This window comes from Ascaphus truei, chromosome 1, assembly GCF_040206685.1.
Source record: "Ascaphus truei isolate aAscTru1 chromosome 1, aAscTru1.hap1, whole genome shotgun sequence".
In the NCBI taxonomy this organism is placed as follows: Eukaryota; Metazoa; Chordata; class Amphibia; order Anura; family Ascaphidae; genus Ascaphus; species Ascaphus truei.
The window spans coordinates 327,468,169-327,485,416 of NC_134483.1; the positions used below are offsets into that span (position 1 = coordinate 327,468,169).

Sequence of the window (17,248 nt, forward strand, 5' to 3'; positions counted from 1 at the left end):
CCCCCGGCCGCCAACTCCCCAGCCGCTGGGGGGCCAAGCAGCCTCGGATCTGCGCCAGTCCCACTCTCCACCACCTCTCACTCCCGTTGTGTGTGTGTGTGTGTGTGTGTGTGTGTGTAGGGACATTTTACTCCTGCCAACAATTTGTGCCTCACTTTCACCCCACCCTACCCCTGCCCTTCACCCCCCCTACCCCTGCCCTTCACCACCCCTGCCCTTCACCCCCCTCTACCCCTGCCCTTCACCCCCCCTACTACCCCTGCTCTTCACCCCCCCTAACCCTGACCTTCACCCACCCCTACCCTTCACCCACCCCTGCCCTTCACCCCCCCTACCCCTGCCCTTCACCCCCCCCCACGCCTGCCCTTTGACTGACGCACGCACACACCCTGACTGACGCACTCACACACTCTGACTGACGCACGCACACACCCTGACTGACGCACGCACACACCCTGACTGACGCACGCACACACCCTGACTGACGCACGCACAGACCCTGACTGACGCACGCACACACCCTGACTGACGCACGCACACACACCCTGACTGGCGTACGCACACAAACCCTGACTGGCGCACGCACACAAACCCTGACTGGCGCACGCACACAAACCCTGACAGCCACACGTACACACACTGACAGCCGCACGCACACACCCTGACTGACGCACGCACACACCCTGACTGACGCACGCACACACACTGACGCACACACACACTGACTGACTGACGCACGCACACACACACACTGACTGATTGACGCACTGACTGACACACACACATACATACTGACGCACGCACACAACCCCTCACAGCCGCATGCACACAACCCCTCACAGCCACACGCACACATACACAGACTGACGCGCGCACACACACACACACACACACTGACTGCTGCACACACACCCACTGACTGCTGCACACACACACTGACTGCTGCACACACACACACACACACACACACACACACACACACACACACACACACACACACACACACACACAGACACAAACAAACACACACACACACACACACACTGACACACACACACACACTGACACACACACACACTGACTGACGCACACACACACACTGACTGACGCACGCGCGCACACCCCCACACCCACGCGCGCACACACACAGACTGACGCGCGCCCGCACACACACAATGAATGGTACACACACACACACATACACATACACTGACACACACACACACTGACACTGACACACACACACACACTGACACTGACACACACACACACACACTGACACACACACACACACTGACACACACACACTGACTGACACACACTGACTGACACACCATGACTGACACACACACACACACTGACTGACGCGCGCGCGCGCACACCCCCACACCCACACACTGACTGAATGACTGACTGACTGCCGCACGCACACACTGACTGACTGAGGCACACACACACGCACACACTGACTGTGTGTGTGTGTGCGTCAGTCAGTCTGTGTGTGTGTTTGTGTTTCTGCGTCAGACTCACTGACGCGCGCGCACACACACTGACTGACTGACGCACACACAATGACTGACGCACACACACTGCATGAAGCTGTAAAGGAGGGAGGGGGGGAACTGGATTGATGTGAATGGGGGACAAACAGAGAGAGGGGGAGGGGTGAGGAGAGAGAGAGGAGCGGGAACATTACATCCCGGGCAACGCCGGGTCTCTCAGCTAGTATAAAATAAACGTAAAGAGAGGGTGCATACCATTCAATGATGGATACAAAAAAAGGAACAACAGGACAGTCACTCTTATACTCCCAGAAAGTGAATATATATATCATTTACGTGAATCACTATCCGTATTTGAAGTGTGTGTGTATATAAATATATATATACATACAAATGAGCATACAGTACTATTTCCATTTGCTATTTGCCTTGCTATGGAGGGTTTTTGTCACTTTTTTACTCACATAACTTCACATATACATACATACATACATATATATATATATATATATATATATATATATGCAGTGGAAGTGTATTGTGTGTATTTACCTACACACTCACTCCACATTTCAGTAACATACATATACATCTAAATAATATTCACATATACACGTTTGCTATAAATGGAATTATTACAATTTTACATTATATACACGTGCAATGAATGGAATAAACACTGTAATAAGTTTGAAATCGCCTATCCGAGCTGCTATGCATGGCTGATCCCTTTTCTCCAGCTTCCTTGAATGTGCTATGAGGAAGATCATGTGACCAGATGCTAGTGCACGTTTAGAGAGAGAGAGGGCAGTGCTGACAAAGGGGTGTGCCTGGGTTTGTGACAGGCCATGAAGGGGCAGTGCCTTAGCAAATGCTTGTTAAAATAGAATACAAGAAAATTGGTCTTTCAAAGTTGTTTTTTTAAAAACAGAAAATGCTAAAAGTATTATTTCTTACTACAGAACTGATTTATTAAAAAAAACACACATGCAGGATATAGACTGAACTGCAGCTTTAATGTGCGTGTGTGCGTGTAGAAGAGAGAAGTGGAAAGTGTGTGTGTATATGGATGAGAGATGGGGAGAGAGTGTGTGTGTGTGTGTGTGTGTGTGTGTGTGTGTGTGTGTGTGTGTGTGTGTGTGTGTGTGTGTGTGTGTGTGTGTGTGTATGTGTATAGAAGACAATGTGTGTGTATAGAAAAGAGAGGGGAACAATGTATGTATGTGTATAGAAGAGAGGGGGAGAGTGTGTGTGTATGTATGTGTATAGAAGAAAGAGGGGAGAGTGTGTGTGCAGAAAAGAGGGGGGAGTGTGTGGGTGTGTGTGTGTGTGTGTGTGTATAGAACAGTGAGGGGGAGAGTGTGTGTGCAGAAAAGAGGGGGGAGTGTGTGTGTGTGTGTGTGTGTGTGTGTGTGTGTGTGTGTGTGTGTGTGTGTGTGTGTGTGTGTGTGTGTGTGAATAGAAATGTGAGGGGAGGAGTGTGTGCAGAAAAGAGGGGGGAGAGTGTGTGTCTGTGGGTGTGTATAGAAGAGTGTGTGTGTGTGTGTGTATAGAAGAGTGTGTGTGTGTGTGTATAGAAGAGAGTGTGTGTGTGTGTGTATAGAAGAGAGAGGAGAGAGTTTATGTGTGTATTGAAGAGAGGGAGGTGTGTGTGTGTGTGTGTGTGTGTGTGTGTGTGTGTGTGTGTGTGTATAGAAGAGAGGGAGGTGTGTGTGTGTGTGTGTGTATAGAAATGTGAGGGGGAGAGTGTGTGTCTGTGGGTGTGTATAGAAGAGTGTGTGTGTGTGTGTGTGTGTGTGTGTGTGTGTGTGTGTGTGTGTGTGTGTGTGTGTGTGTGTGTGTGTGTGTGTAGAAGAGTGTGTCTGTGTATAGAAGAGAGAGGGAGAGAGTGTGTGTATGTGTGTGTGGGGAGAGTGTGTGTGTGTGTGTGTGTGTGTGTGTGTGTGTGTGTGTGTGTGTGTATAAAAGAGAGGGAGGTGTGTGTGTGTATAGAAGAGAAGGAGGTGTGTGTAGGGGGGGGGGGAGAGGAAGCATAAGGGGGAGAGACACAAGAGGTGGAGGGGAGGGGGAGGGGAGAGAGGGTTAGGGTTCCCCAGAATTTCACGATCTAATTCTGGGGTTCCTTAACAAAAAAAAAAGGTTGAAAACCACTGTTCTATTCTGTTAGTCCCACAGCATGCCTAAGGCTAAGGCCCCGCTCCCAGAGTCAGCGCGCCCGCGCTGCATACAGGCGGCGCGCTGACATAGACCGCGATATGCGGTCTGTAGGGAGCGGGAGGGAGTGGGAGGCTTGACAGGGAGGGGGGCGTAGCTTGAGCGGAGGGACCCGCTACTCTCCCCCCCTCCCTCCACGGCTCGGGCTGGAGCTACTGATTTAAGGTAAGTAACACACACACGCAGGCACTCATACACTCATACACACACACACACGCGCAAACACACACAGGCACAGACAGACAGAGGCAAGCACTCACGCACACACATACACACAGAGGCAGGCACTCACGCACTCAGACACACAGACAGGCACTCACGCACTCAGGCACACTCATACACTCCTCCCCGCTCCCCGAAGCCTCTCCTCCTCCCGCAGCCTCCCCTCCCCATTGGCTCACAGCCACACCACGTGACGCGTCAACGCTAGGAAACACCATTCTCTTGTGTCTCCTAGCGGCTGACGCGCCACAGCGTGTAGTGCGTTGTGCCACCAGGGGGGACCGGGACCGGCTCGGTGGGGATTCCCCTGCTGGTGGGGAACTCGCGACATGGCCGCCCGCGCCAACGAGCGCAGCGGGACCGAGGCCTAAAGCTACTTTCCCAGTTATGCATTTCTGCGTCTAGGAAATATAACACTAAAACCCTCATCATACATATGTTTCCACTCTTTTTGTTATATAAACGATTAACCTAATTCACCCACATGTACAGTACTACAAATGTATGTTTAAGTCTCCAACCTTTTATGGCATCTACATTGTACCATTCTCTACTGAGCACACGTTGTCATTTTAAAAGAAGAGAAATTAGTCCTTGAGTGGGTGCTACCTAGAGTTAGGTTTATGCAAAAATCGTACTTACAAAAATAGAGAAAGAGAAAGCAATCCAACAAAGAAGGTGAACTCCAAGAGCTAATCAACTATTTACATCTTATTTAGCATTTTCATATCTGGGTATCATAACAAAGACAGCACATCAAATTATAGTTTACAGAATAAAAATTAATTACAGAAATTGAAATAATAATAAGAGAGGGCGTGGAGAGAGGGGGGGAGGACGAGGAAGGAAGGGAGAGGGCGTGGAGAGATGGGGGGAGGAGGGAGAGGTAGGAAGGGAGAGGGGGAGCGGGTGTTCCGGGATTGGTACAAAGTAACATCACATTTGTTGACATTCATGCATCTACTGTATTGAGAAAATACAGCGTATCTCTTATGTAATACGGCAGGCATAAGCATATAGGGATCCATGTTAAAATGGATAAGAAGCAAAAGTGACACACTGTGAGTGCTCTTTTGCATGTCATTACCCAGAATCCCTATCGGCAGTGGAAGAATTTTATGCTGAGTGATTGTGTGTGTGTGTGTTTGTGTTGTAGAAAAGAGGGGCGAGTGTGTATGTATGGGTGTGTGTATGTATGTATAGAAGAGAGAGGGGAGAGTTTGTGTGTGTATGGAAGATGGGAAGAGTATGTGTATAGAAGAGGGGGAGAGTGCGTGTATAGAAGAGTGAGGGGGAGAGTATGTGTATGTGTATAGAAGAGAGAGGGGGAGAGTGTATGTATGTGTGTGTGTGTATAGAAGAGAGAGGGGGAGAGTGTATGTATGTGTGTGTGTGTATAGAAGAGAGAGGGGGAGAGTGTATGTATGTGTGTGTGTATAGAAGAGAGAGGGGGACAGTGCGTGTGTATAGAAGAGAGGGCGAGAGTGTGTGTGTGTGTGTGTGTGTGTGTGTGTGTGTGTGTGTGTGTGTGTGTGTAGAGAGGGGAAGAATATGTGTATGTGTATAGAAGAGAGAGGGGGAGAGTGTGTGTGTATAGAAGAGAGAGGGGGAGAGTATGTGAGTATGTGTGTGTGTGTGTGTGTGTGTGTGTGTGTGTGTGTGTGTGTGTGTGTGTGTGTGTGTGTGTGTGTGTATAGAAGAGAGAGGGTGAGAGTTTGTGTGTGTGTGTATAGAAGAGCGAGGGGGAGAGTTTGTGTGTGTGTGTGTGTGTGTGTGTGTGTGTGTGTGTATATAGAAGAGAGAGGGGAGAGTTTGTGTGTGTGTGTGTGTATGTGTATAGAAGAGAGAGGGGGAGAGTGTGTGTGTGTATAGAAGAGAGAGGGGGAGAATGTGTGTGTGTATGTATAGAAAAGAGAGGGGAGAGTTTGTGTGTGTGTATAGAAGAGAGAGGGGGAGAGTTTGTGTGTGTGTGTGTGTGTGTGTGTGTGTGTGTGTGTGTATATAGAAGAGAGAGGGGAGAGTTTGTGTGTGTGTGTGTGTGTGTATGTGTGTGTGTGTGTGTGTGTGTGTAGAAGAGAGAGGGGGAGAGTTTGTGTGTGTGTATAGAAGAGAGAGGGGGAGAGTTTGTGTGTGTGTGTGTGTGTGTGTGTGTGTGTGTGTATATAGAAGAGAGAGGGGAGAGTTTGTGTGTGTGTGTATAGAAGAGTGAGGGGGAGAATGTGTGTGTGTATGTATAGAAAAGAGAGGGGAGAGTTTGTGTGTGTGTATAGAAGAGAGAGGGGGAGAGTTTGTGTGTGTGTGTGTGTGTGTGTGTGTGTGTGTGTGTGTGTGTGTATATAGAAGAGAGAGGGGAGAGTTTGTGTGTGTGTGTATAGAAGAGTGAGGGGGAGAATGTGTGTGTGTATGTATAGAAAAGAGAGGGGAGAGTTTGTGTATGTGTATAGAAGTGAGATGTGAATAGTGTGTGTGTGTATAGAAGAGAGGTATAGAAGGAAAGCAGGTTTGTGGACCTGTCTAAGACATGTAAATAATGCTCATACGTGGTATTTTTATTTGCCATGGTTCTCTTTAGAGAGCTGTGAAAACATTCTAAATTTTCTAAAATAAAATCCACTATTCTGTACACCATGAAGAACTCCAATCTGGGGGAAAAAGCAGCGGTGCACAGCAACAGAAAGAGGGATGGAGGCTGGATCATACATCAAAAAATATGTATTGGTCTACCATAGCAGTGCAATTAAAAGTCCTCCTCGAGGAGCAGGAGAGACACTGACTTAACTGCACTGCTATGGTAGACCAATAAATATTTTTTGATATATGATCCAGGCTCCATCCCTCTCTCTGTTGCTGTGCACCTCTGCTTCCTGTTTACTCTATTGAGTTGTTTTTCTTCAGAAGTGCTGAATCTGCACTCTGTTTGATCTAGAAATTGTACACCAACATGATCTTTTTCATGCAATTGAGTAAGGATTGCTGCATTGACCGCTATTCTGTGTACAATTCATTACAGAACAGAGATAAAACTGTGCCACCCGTAAATTGCTTTCATAATGCAGTTGGAGCAGCAACGTGGTCCCATCTAAGGTGCAGCACAAACAAAAGAAGAGCCTTGTGAGGTCTTGGAAACACATATGCAACTACATCTATGAAGAACTTCCTTGAAATGGTTCCTGTTTCAAGTCAGATCAATGGCGCCCCCTCAATTGTCACGTGAAGGGCTTTGGTCTCAGTTTACAGAACTGAAAATGCTTGACAGTTATGGTAATGCATCACAATCGTGGGCATCTGCTAGCTTTTCCTAATGCAGCATTCGTAATTCCTCACATAGGGAACCTGCTAAGCAAAACAACTGTGGTAACAGATGTGGTAGCGAGAGGTTGACCGGAGAGAGTAGTGTAACATAGTTCTATGGGTGAAAGGGCAAAAGCATGTGAGAAGCTCACTGCAGAGCAAAAGTCCTATTGCCCTGCAGCACCTAGTCATTGTAGGACCTAACCATGTAATGCAGTCAGAAATTGCATTTCACAAGCAGATGCCTGTCTATTTATTAATGCATTTCACAAGCAGATGCCTGTCTATTTATTAATGCCCAGTCTGTTTACTTACCGCTGACTTTGCTATGAATTCTCCACATCTTCTGTTGTGGTTAAATTGTTATCCTGTTTTTTTTTTTTTTACATCTGTATTAAGCTCATGGAATCTTTGTAAATCAGTATTTCGTTACCCGAGCAAGAGAGAGACCTCTCGAAAGCTTGTCTTATAATATGAATTGTTGTTAGTCCAAATAAAAAAAAAAGTATCACCTAATACTGAAGTACTTATTTATTTTACATAATTATACACTATAGGAGTAATTTTCAGCCGGTATATTATACAGCACCTTCTATTTATGCAACCACAAGCATATGTACAACAACCAAAGAATCCCCCATTTAAAGTTCCCTCTATCTGCAATATGATGTGAAGCTGCTTCTCTGTGCTGCAGAACAGATCAGGTCCATTCAAATAAATGGGACTATTACTGGGGCTAAAATCTTCTCCAGCACAGGAAATCAACATGACCGCATTTTGAATAAGGTTTACAGTCAAACTTCTTTAGCATTGCAATGTGTGTCAAGTCCCTCATGCAGCAAAATAGTACATTTTGGGGATGACCTGGAGTTCAGCCTAAACCAAGATCTACTTGTCCACAGACCTACCAGTAAGCCACATGTGATTGGAGTGCTTTTCTACTCCCCTTAGGCTCTGGCTTTCACGTGCAGTATTCTTCACCTTCCTAATATGTGGGGTCTCAAAATGTTAGCACTGCTGCAAAATTTACACTCAAGCACACGTACCTGTAAGTATAGGGGCCTATTTCCTTTACATCCGGGGTCTCCCCAGACAATACTTCCAATGGGTTGGTTACATTAAAGAAGTAGAACTGCATGTAAACAGGTGGCGGGGGGTTGACCCAGTCCTCGTAGACCTCCGTTCCATTCTTGAGTATGGTAGCCTGAAAGAAAGATGTCGTAAGAGCCGTGTGACACGTGCAGGACAGTACAAATATAAGCAGCGATGGCAAAACGGAGGCTCAGCTGCTTAAATCCACAACTCCGATATGAAACAGCTGCAGTTAACTTGAAGAAGAAACATGAGATTTCAAAAGCTCTGCACACTACAATTTCATCAATGAAGAACTCTCATGTCGCGGTCCGCCAGCAAAAAATAACACAATGCAGACCTGGCAATGGCTTGTGTGGTGAGCTCTTTGGTTTCTCCAGGAAACAAGTTTCTTAACTGCAACAAGCCTCAATATTTTCATTTCTTTCAGTATTGTCAGTCTGGCTCTATGTTCTAAGCTCCTCACCCCTACCACACGCAGCTCCCATCACCTGGGATCTGACTCCAAGGGACTGTTCACGGTCTCACGGTTCAACAAAGTATCCGGCCGCTCCTCCTCCTCTTACCGTGCACCCCAAAACTGGAACAACCTACCGGAGACTCTCACATCCACCACCAGTTTAAGTTCTTTCATAACTAAGGCTGCGGTCCCAGTAACAGCCTGTGCGCACGGCGCGGCGTGCGCTGTGCGTGTAAGCACCGCCCCTCAATGGGGCTGGGCCCACTACGCACCGTCACGCAGAAGGTGCAGCCGCGCCGTGCTGCAGGGTTTTTCCCAACTCAATAAAATTGAGTTTACTCCTAGCGACGGAGGCAAATCCCCGACCACGCCCCCTCCCGTCGCAAGATTCTCCTCTCCTCACAGACCGCAGATCGCGGTTGGCGCTGTGCAGGCGCCGCCCCCCCCCCCCCCCCCCCCGCCGGGCGCGCGTGTCACAGACATTACTGGGACCGCAGCCCAAGCCTGTCTCACATTTTAATCTGGTCTGTAACTGTTACATACGCCTATAACCTATATTATCTTTAACTGTTCATGCAATGTCTTGATATATAATGTATAACCTCTGTTCATTTAATGTAACCATGTATTGTCATCATAACTCCATGCCCAGGACATACTTGTGCATAAACCCAAAGTCATCGTTCTTACAGAAACATGGCTAACCCCTAAAACCCCCGATGCAAATATCGCCATTCAGGGATACTCCATTTCTAGGAGAGATAGGTCAAAGAGAGGAGGAGGGGTGTTATTTTATATTGCAGACACTTTACAATTTACAGTGTTACTGTAAATTGTCCCCCAAGCCCACCCTCTTTTGAAATCCTAGTTGGCAAACTCTGCCTCCCCTTTTCTAAACCCGTCCTGATTGCTGGCATCTACCGCCCCCCTAAAGCCCCTCTACAGTCCCTGACTGATATCAGCCCGTTTCTTGGCTCCATTTCCTCTCTGAATGAGAAGAGTGAGCTGCTAGTTCCACCACCAGTTTAAGTTCTTTCAAAACTAAAGATGTCTCACATTTTAATCTGGTCTGTAACTGTTACATACGCCTATAATATATATTATCTCTAACTGTGTGCATGCAATGTCTTGTATATAATGTATACCCTGAAAGCAGAAATAAGGATATTCAGCGCTCGTGCTGCAGAAGTAATGGTTGGAAAGATCCCTGTGCTGCACGTGCATGGAGCGTCTCCCCAGAGGCTCCCACTTCAGAGGTGACCCCCCTAAAAAGGGGGGAGGACACCCTGAGAAACAGAGAAAGAAAAATTGCACAAAAGCGCACAAGGGAAGGAGTTAGTATTATTTATTAAAATAAACACATAGATAGCTGAGAGGATCCAACCCCTCCTCAGCTCAAAAGGTAAAATGCCCAGATACTAAAACCATACATATGGTCTCTAAACATAGAATATCCTAAGACAATAAAACACATACAACAAAAGACAGTCAATGTAAAATAAACAAAGAAAGTACTGACAGCCCAAGGGGATTTAAATAAAAACCACCATGGAGGACTATAATACCGCTGACAGGGGGAGACGAACACTTACACTAAGGCAAAGGTGGGGGTCCACGGATGACCGCACAAGATCCGGATCGCGGCACCAGGGAAGATGAAACAGCCACCACTAGAGCCTCAGGCAGGCTCCGTCTCAGCCTCTCAGCAAACACGCGCAGGATGACCTGTCGTGACCTCTACGCGTTTCGCACCACGTGCTTCGTCAGGAGGTCACGTACAGCGTCATCCGCGCGTATTTATAGAAGGAAGGGAATCAGTAAGGACGGCCCCCTCAGACGCCAAACCTAACGCCCTTAGAATGGCAGCTAAATACTTAAAGTGATGCTACCTCTTTCCCTAACGTTGTCACGTGTTGCGGTAGTCACATGTTACAGGTTTACCAGAAGGAATGCAAAACGGGACCTTGTAACACAGTAATTGCAACACAGCCAGAGACCATCACAAAGTATAAAGACAGAAAATGAATAAAAACACACAAATACCAATTCATATATTGATTACACATAATAGATATGTACATATAAAAACATATAATCCTAATACATATACCATAAAATGAGAGACTGATTTCGTTTTAGTAAAAAGAAAAAAAGAAAAAAGAAGATAAACATTAAACCAGATATGTGGGAGTCGCTTGAGGTATTTCGATGTCCTCCTCCACAGCTTACGCTGTGGAGGAGATATATCGATGATATTATCATCGTGTGGGAGGGTTCTGAGGACTCCTATCTTGAATTTGTTGATCAACTTAATGCGAATGACTGTAAATTAAAATAGAGGTCACGACAGGTCATCCTGCGCGTGTTTGCTGAGAGGCTGAGACGGAGCCTGCCTGAGGCTCTAGTGGTGGCTGTTTCATCTTCCCTGGTGCCGCGATCCGGATCTTGTGCGGTCATCCGTGGACCCCCACCTTTGCCTTAGTGTAAGTGTTCGTCTCCCCCTGTCAGCGGTATTATAGTCCTCCATGGCGGTTTTTATTTAAATCCCCTTGGGCTGTCAGTACTTTCTTTGTTTATTTTTACATTGACTGTCTTTTGTTGTATGTGTTTTATTGTCTTAGGATATTCTATGTTTAGAGACCATATGTATGGTTTTAGTATCTGGGCATTTTACCTTTTGAGCTGAGGAGGGGTTGGATCCTCTCAGCTATGTGTTTGTTTTAATAAATAATACTAACTCTATCCCTTGTGCGCTTTTGTGCAATTTTTCTCTCTCTTGTATACCCTGTTCACTTATGTAACTGTATTTGTAACCATGTATTATTTGTCTTAACTCTGTGCCCAGGACATACTTGAAAAAGAGAGGTAACTCTCAATGTATTTCTTCCTGGTAAATCATTTTCTGTATAAAATAAATAAATAGCACCCTAAGGCTAAGGTCCCGCTGGAGGCTGCTGCACGCACGCCTGACATCCTGGCGGCGCGTGCACAGCACTAGACCACGATCTGCATGCAGAATTCTCAGGTGTGGGGGGCGTGGCCAAAACATGCAGGTGGGTGTGGCCATGATGGGGGCGTGGCCATGACTTAGGGCTGGAGGGGAAAGAGACCGCTGGAATACACACTCTTTAAGAAGTGCTGCTCCTGTATTTTTGTATACGGGCTGCTCCTGTATTTTTGTATACGGGCTGCTCCTGTATTTTTGTATATTTTGTATGCGGGCTGCTCCTGTATTTTTGTATACGGGCTGCTCCTGTATTTTTGTATGCGGGCTGCTCCTGTATTTTTGTATACGGGCTGCTCCTGTATTTTTGTATACGGGCTGCTCCTGTATTTTTGTATACGGGCTGCTCCTGTATTTTTGTATACGGGCTGCTCCTGTATTTTTGTATACGGGCTGCTCCTGTATTTTTGTATACGGGCTGCTGCTGTATTTTTGTATATTTTGTATGCGGGCTGCTCCTGTATTTTTGTATGCGGGCTGCTCCTGTATTTTTGTATATTTTGTATGCGGGCTGCTGCTGTATTTTTGTATGCGGGCTGCTCCTGTATTTTTGTATACGGGCTGCTCCTGTATTTTTGTATGCGGGCTGCTCCTGTATTTTTGTATATTTTGTATGCGGGCTGCTCCTGTATTTTTGGATGCGGGCTGCTCCTGTATTTTTGTATGCGGGCTGCTGCTGTATTTTTGTATGCGGGCTGCTCCTGTATTTTTGTATACGGGCTGCTCCTGTATTTTTGTATACGGGCTGCTCCTGTATTTTTGTATGCGGGCTGCTCCTGTATTTTTGTATATTTTGTATACGGGCTGCTCCTGTATTTTTGTATATGGGCTGCTCCTGTATTTTTGTATACGGGCTGCTCCTGTATTTTTGTATATGGGCTGCTCCTGTATTTTTGTATACGGGCTGCTCCTGTATTTTTGTATACGGGCTGCTCCTGTATTTTTGTATACGGGCTGCTCCTGTGTTTTTGTATGCGGGCTGCTCCTGTATTTTTGTATACGGGCTGCTCCTGTATTTTTGTATATTTTGTATGCGGGCTGCTCCTGTATTTTTGTATACGGGCTGCTCCTGTATTTTTGTATACGGGCTGCTCCTGTATTTTTGTATGCGGGCTGCTCCTGTATTTTTGTATGCGGGCTGCTCCTGTATTTTTGTATACGGGCTGCACCTGTATTTTTGTATGCGGGCTGCTCCTGTATTTTTGTATATTTTGTATACGGGCTGCTCCTGTATTTTTGTATGCGGGCTGCTCCTGTATTTTTGTATGCGGGCTGCTCCTGTATTTTTGTATGCGGGCTGCTCCTGTATTTTTGTATGCGGGCTGCTCCTGTATTTTTGTATACGGGCTGCTCCTGTATTTTTGTATACGGGCTGCTCCTGTATTTTTGTATACGGGCTGCTCCTGTATTTTTGTATACGGGCTGCTCCTGTGTTTTTGTATGCGGGCTGCTCCTGTGTTTTTGTATGCGGGCTGCTCCTGTGTTTTTGTATACGGGCTGCTCCTGTGTTTTTGTATACGGGCTGCTCCTGTGTTTTTGTATACGGGCTGCTCCTGTGTTTTTGTATACGGGCTGCTCCTGTGTTTTTGTATACGGGCTGCTCCTGTGTTTTTGTATACGGGCTGCTCCTGTGTTTTTGTATACGGGCTGCTCCTGTGTTTTTGTATACGGGCTGCTCCTGTGTTTTTGTATACGGGCTGCTCCTGTATTTTTGGATATTTTGTATACGGGCTGCTCCTGAATTTTGGATATTTTGTATACGGGCTGCTCCTGTATTTTTGTATACGGGCTGCTCCTGTATTTTTGTATGCGGGCTGCTCCTGTATTTTTGTATACGGGCTGCTCCTGTATTTTTGTATACGGGCTGCTCCTGTATTTTTGTATGCGGGCTGCTCCTGTATTTTTGTATGCGGGCTGCTCCTGTATTTTTGTATACGGGCTGCTCCTGTGTTTTTGTATACGGGCTGCTCCTGTATTTTTGTATACGGGCTGCTCCTGTATTTTTGTATACGGGCTGCTCCTGTATTTTTGTATACGGGCTGCTCCTGTATTTTTGTATACGGGCTGCTCCTGTATTTTTGGATGCGGGCTGCTCCTGTATTTTTGGATGCGGGCTGCTCCTGTATTTTTGGATGCGGGCTGCTCCTGTATTTTTGGATGCGGGCTGCTCCTGTATTTTTGTATACGGGCTGCTCCTGTATTTTTGTATACGGGCTGCTCCTGTATTTTTGTATGCGGGCTGCTCCTGTATTTTTGTATACGGGCTGCTCCTGTATTTTTGTATACGGGCTGCTCCTGTATTGTTGCTAATATTGCAAATTGGATTTTAAGAGTGACCAAGATAAAGGCCTCAGACATGGTGCCGTACGCTGAGCTCCCCATTCCAGCTCCATTCCCTCCTCCCCCGGTTAAGCTCCGTTCCCCCCTGGGACACCTCACATCACTGTCCCCCCCCCCCCCCTGCACCAGACAGCACTCTTACCCCCCCTACACTTCACAGCACTCTCCGGCCCTCCACCCCAGATGACTCTCCCCCCTGCACCCCCACATCACTCTCCCCCCTGCACCCCACATCACTCCCCCCCTGCACCCCACATCACTCCCCCCCCCTGCACCCCACATCACTCCCCCCCTGCAACCCACATCACTCCCCCCCCTGCAGCACACATCACTCTCCCCCCCTTCAGCCCTCATCACCCCACGCCCCCCACCCCCCCATCCCCGCGGGCCTCATCACTCTCCCCCCCCCCCCCCCCCCGTTACCTGGGAGGAGGAGAAGCGGCCGAGTGAGGAGTATCAAAGGGTGCCTGTGAGCACTTATTTATCAAAATACATTTTGATTGTCATCCAAGGACCTATATTGATTCTGATCACAATCTATACATACTTTTCTTAGTAATCCATAGTGAAGTCCAAGAGAGTTCTCTCTTTCCGCTGTCTCCGCCTGGAGACTGATATAAAGAGCCCCCTGCTTACAGATACATCTTTGGACTTTCTGGGCAGAGGTTGGCAAGAGGCCTAGCCTCCCAGCCCTGCAGATAGGGACTGTCCACCTAAGGGACTGTCAGCCCTTAGAAAGTGAAAGGCTGTTTGATTTGTTTTTGCTGACATGAAGCAGTATTGTTTTACAGCTACGAGCTAAATAAATGCAACTGTTTATTTCCCTAATCTATATCTCCCTGGTTGAACCTTTGCACTCATCTCCTACATACAGACAGACAGACACATACCATACAAATACACAGTTTATAACTTTTTAGAATATTTTTTTTTCTCTTGCTCTGTGTCTTTTTTTTAACTAATTTGTACATCTTTAAAATATCAGTGTGTGTTACATGTTATTGAATATGACACAGGATGATTAAGCCACAATCTTCTGTTCCTGATTGCTAAGGAGCAGACATGTAATTATACATATGGGCAACATACATCAGTCACTAATTCATTCATTACGGAATTCCTTCCAATATACGTCTCACAAATATGTTTTTTCATTAGATATTTCACAATTCGCTATATTAGCAATATGTCAAGATCCTAGTCACCTACTAACCAGAGGAATTTCACTGTGGTCACCAGCTCTCAGAGGGACACCCATGGTTCATTCAAGTTTAAAACATAAATAAAATAATACGGAGCAGCGTGGATTGCCTTAAAAAGGTGTACTAAAACTTAGCACCCCTTAGTGAATGTCAGCCTTAATTCCAGAGGAAAAACAAAAACGTTGTAATTTATAGGCTATTGTTTTTTCCCTTGAAAGCCTGGTAAGTATCATACTGATCGACAGGTGAAAACCACATTTCCGTTCAACTCGGATGTATGTGTAGCTTTATTTGTATAGTGCCATTAATGTACATAGCGCTTCACAGCAGTAATATACGTGACATAATCATATAAATAACAAATAATACAAACAACCCTTAATGGGAAGAAGTTCTTCAGAAATAAACATAACATTTAGGAAGAGGAGTCCCTGCTCCGAAGAGCTCACAATCTAATTGGTAAGTAGGAAGAACGTACAGAGACAGTAGGAGGGTGTTCTGGTAAGTGCGTCTGCAAAGAGCCACGGTCGATGTATGAGGTTATAGTATCAGCCACGGAGCTACTCATATGCTTTGATAAGGAGGTGTGTCTCAAGATGGGTTTAAAAGGTGGATAGAGAGGGTGCTAGTCGGGTACTGAGGGGAAGGGCATTCCAGAGGTGTGGGGCAGTCAGTGAGAAAGGTCTAAGGCGGGAGAGGGCTTTAGATACAAAGGGGGTAGAGAGAAGACATCCTTGAGCAGAACGCAAGAGTCGGGGTGGTGCATAACGAGAAATTAGGACTGAGGTGTAAGGAGGGGCAGAAGAGTGTGAAGCTTTAAAAGGGAGAAGAATGGAGTGTGAGATGCGGGATTTGATAGGAAGCCAGGAGAGGGATTTCATGAGGGGAGATGCTGAGACAGATTTAGGAAAGAGTAGAGTGTATCTGGCAGCAGCGTTTAAGATAGATTGTAGGGGAGACAGGTGAGAGGCAGGAGGTTACAGTAGTCAAGATGGGAGAGAATGAGGGTCTGTGTCAGAGTTTTAGCAGTACAGAGTCGTAATATTGCTGAGGAAAATACGACAGGTTTTAGCTACCTTTTGAATGTGTGAGAGGAGAATGTGAGAGAGGAGTCGCATGTGACCCCCTAGGCAGCGTGTTGTGATACCAGGTGTATGATAGTGCTTCCAACAGTAACGTAGAGGGTGGTAGTAGGATCAGGTTTGGGAGGAAATATGAGGAACTCCGTTTTTTTGACGTTAAGTTTAAGTCGGCGGAGAGCCATCCAGGATGAGGCCGTGACTATAGTGCCGGCGATGGCACAAAGACATGTAAGTCAATGAAGGCACACTTAGTGCGCGCTTCTGCCCGCGCGGAGAGGCAGAATTCAGAGGAGACAAAAGAATTTGTTTTTAGGTGCGACGACCGCGTCACGTGATTTACGGCTAACCAATCCCAGCTCAGAAACACGACACAATCACAGTGCACAAAACATAACGGGGGTCAATGTAGCTCAATCAGTGTCACTGCAGCAGAGAAAAAAACAACTTTTAAGTATTGGAGCAATGATGTTTATTCTATGCGTATGCTGTGAAAGCAGTGAGCCTGTAAGAGCTTGGCAGGGGTGTCTGACTGTGAAGGGGTTAGTACGAATGTGCCCCACCAGGGGTATTAACAGAAAAGAGCAGGCTAAGAGGCCTATGCAGAAAGGTCCAATGAGTCAGTTATCGGCAGCTTATCGTCAAAAAGGCCTACTACTATTCAGTAAGCTCCGATATTTTGGCAATACTAGAAATTTGTCAATTTTTCCCCGAAAAAATGAAATTAAAAAAAAATTGCCAAAGGCGCCGCGATAAGCCACATATCACCACTTATACGCAGCTTATCAAACTCGCTCAATTCTAATAGCCCCGATCAGCTTAACGAGTCTGATCGCCGCTCT

The 17,248-nt window shown here is 46.4% G+C and overlaps 1 protein-coding gene across 1 annotated transcript in view; it reads right to left on the reverse strand.

Annotated features, from left to right (window-relative positions):
* SCARB2 (scavenger receptor class B member 2) overlaps positions 1–17,248 on the reverse strand; it is a 78,216-nt gene that overhangs the window by 53,664 nt on the left and 7,304 nt on the right. The window contains exon 2 of the mRNA XM_075606710.1: positions 8,276–8,433. Within this exon, the coding sequence (XP_075462825.1) occupies positions 8,276–8,433 (158 nt within the window). The remainder of the gene's footprint in view (positions 1–8,275; positions 8,434–17,248) is intronic.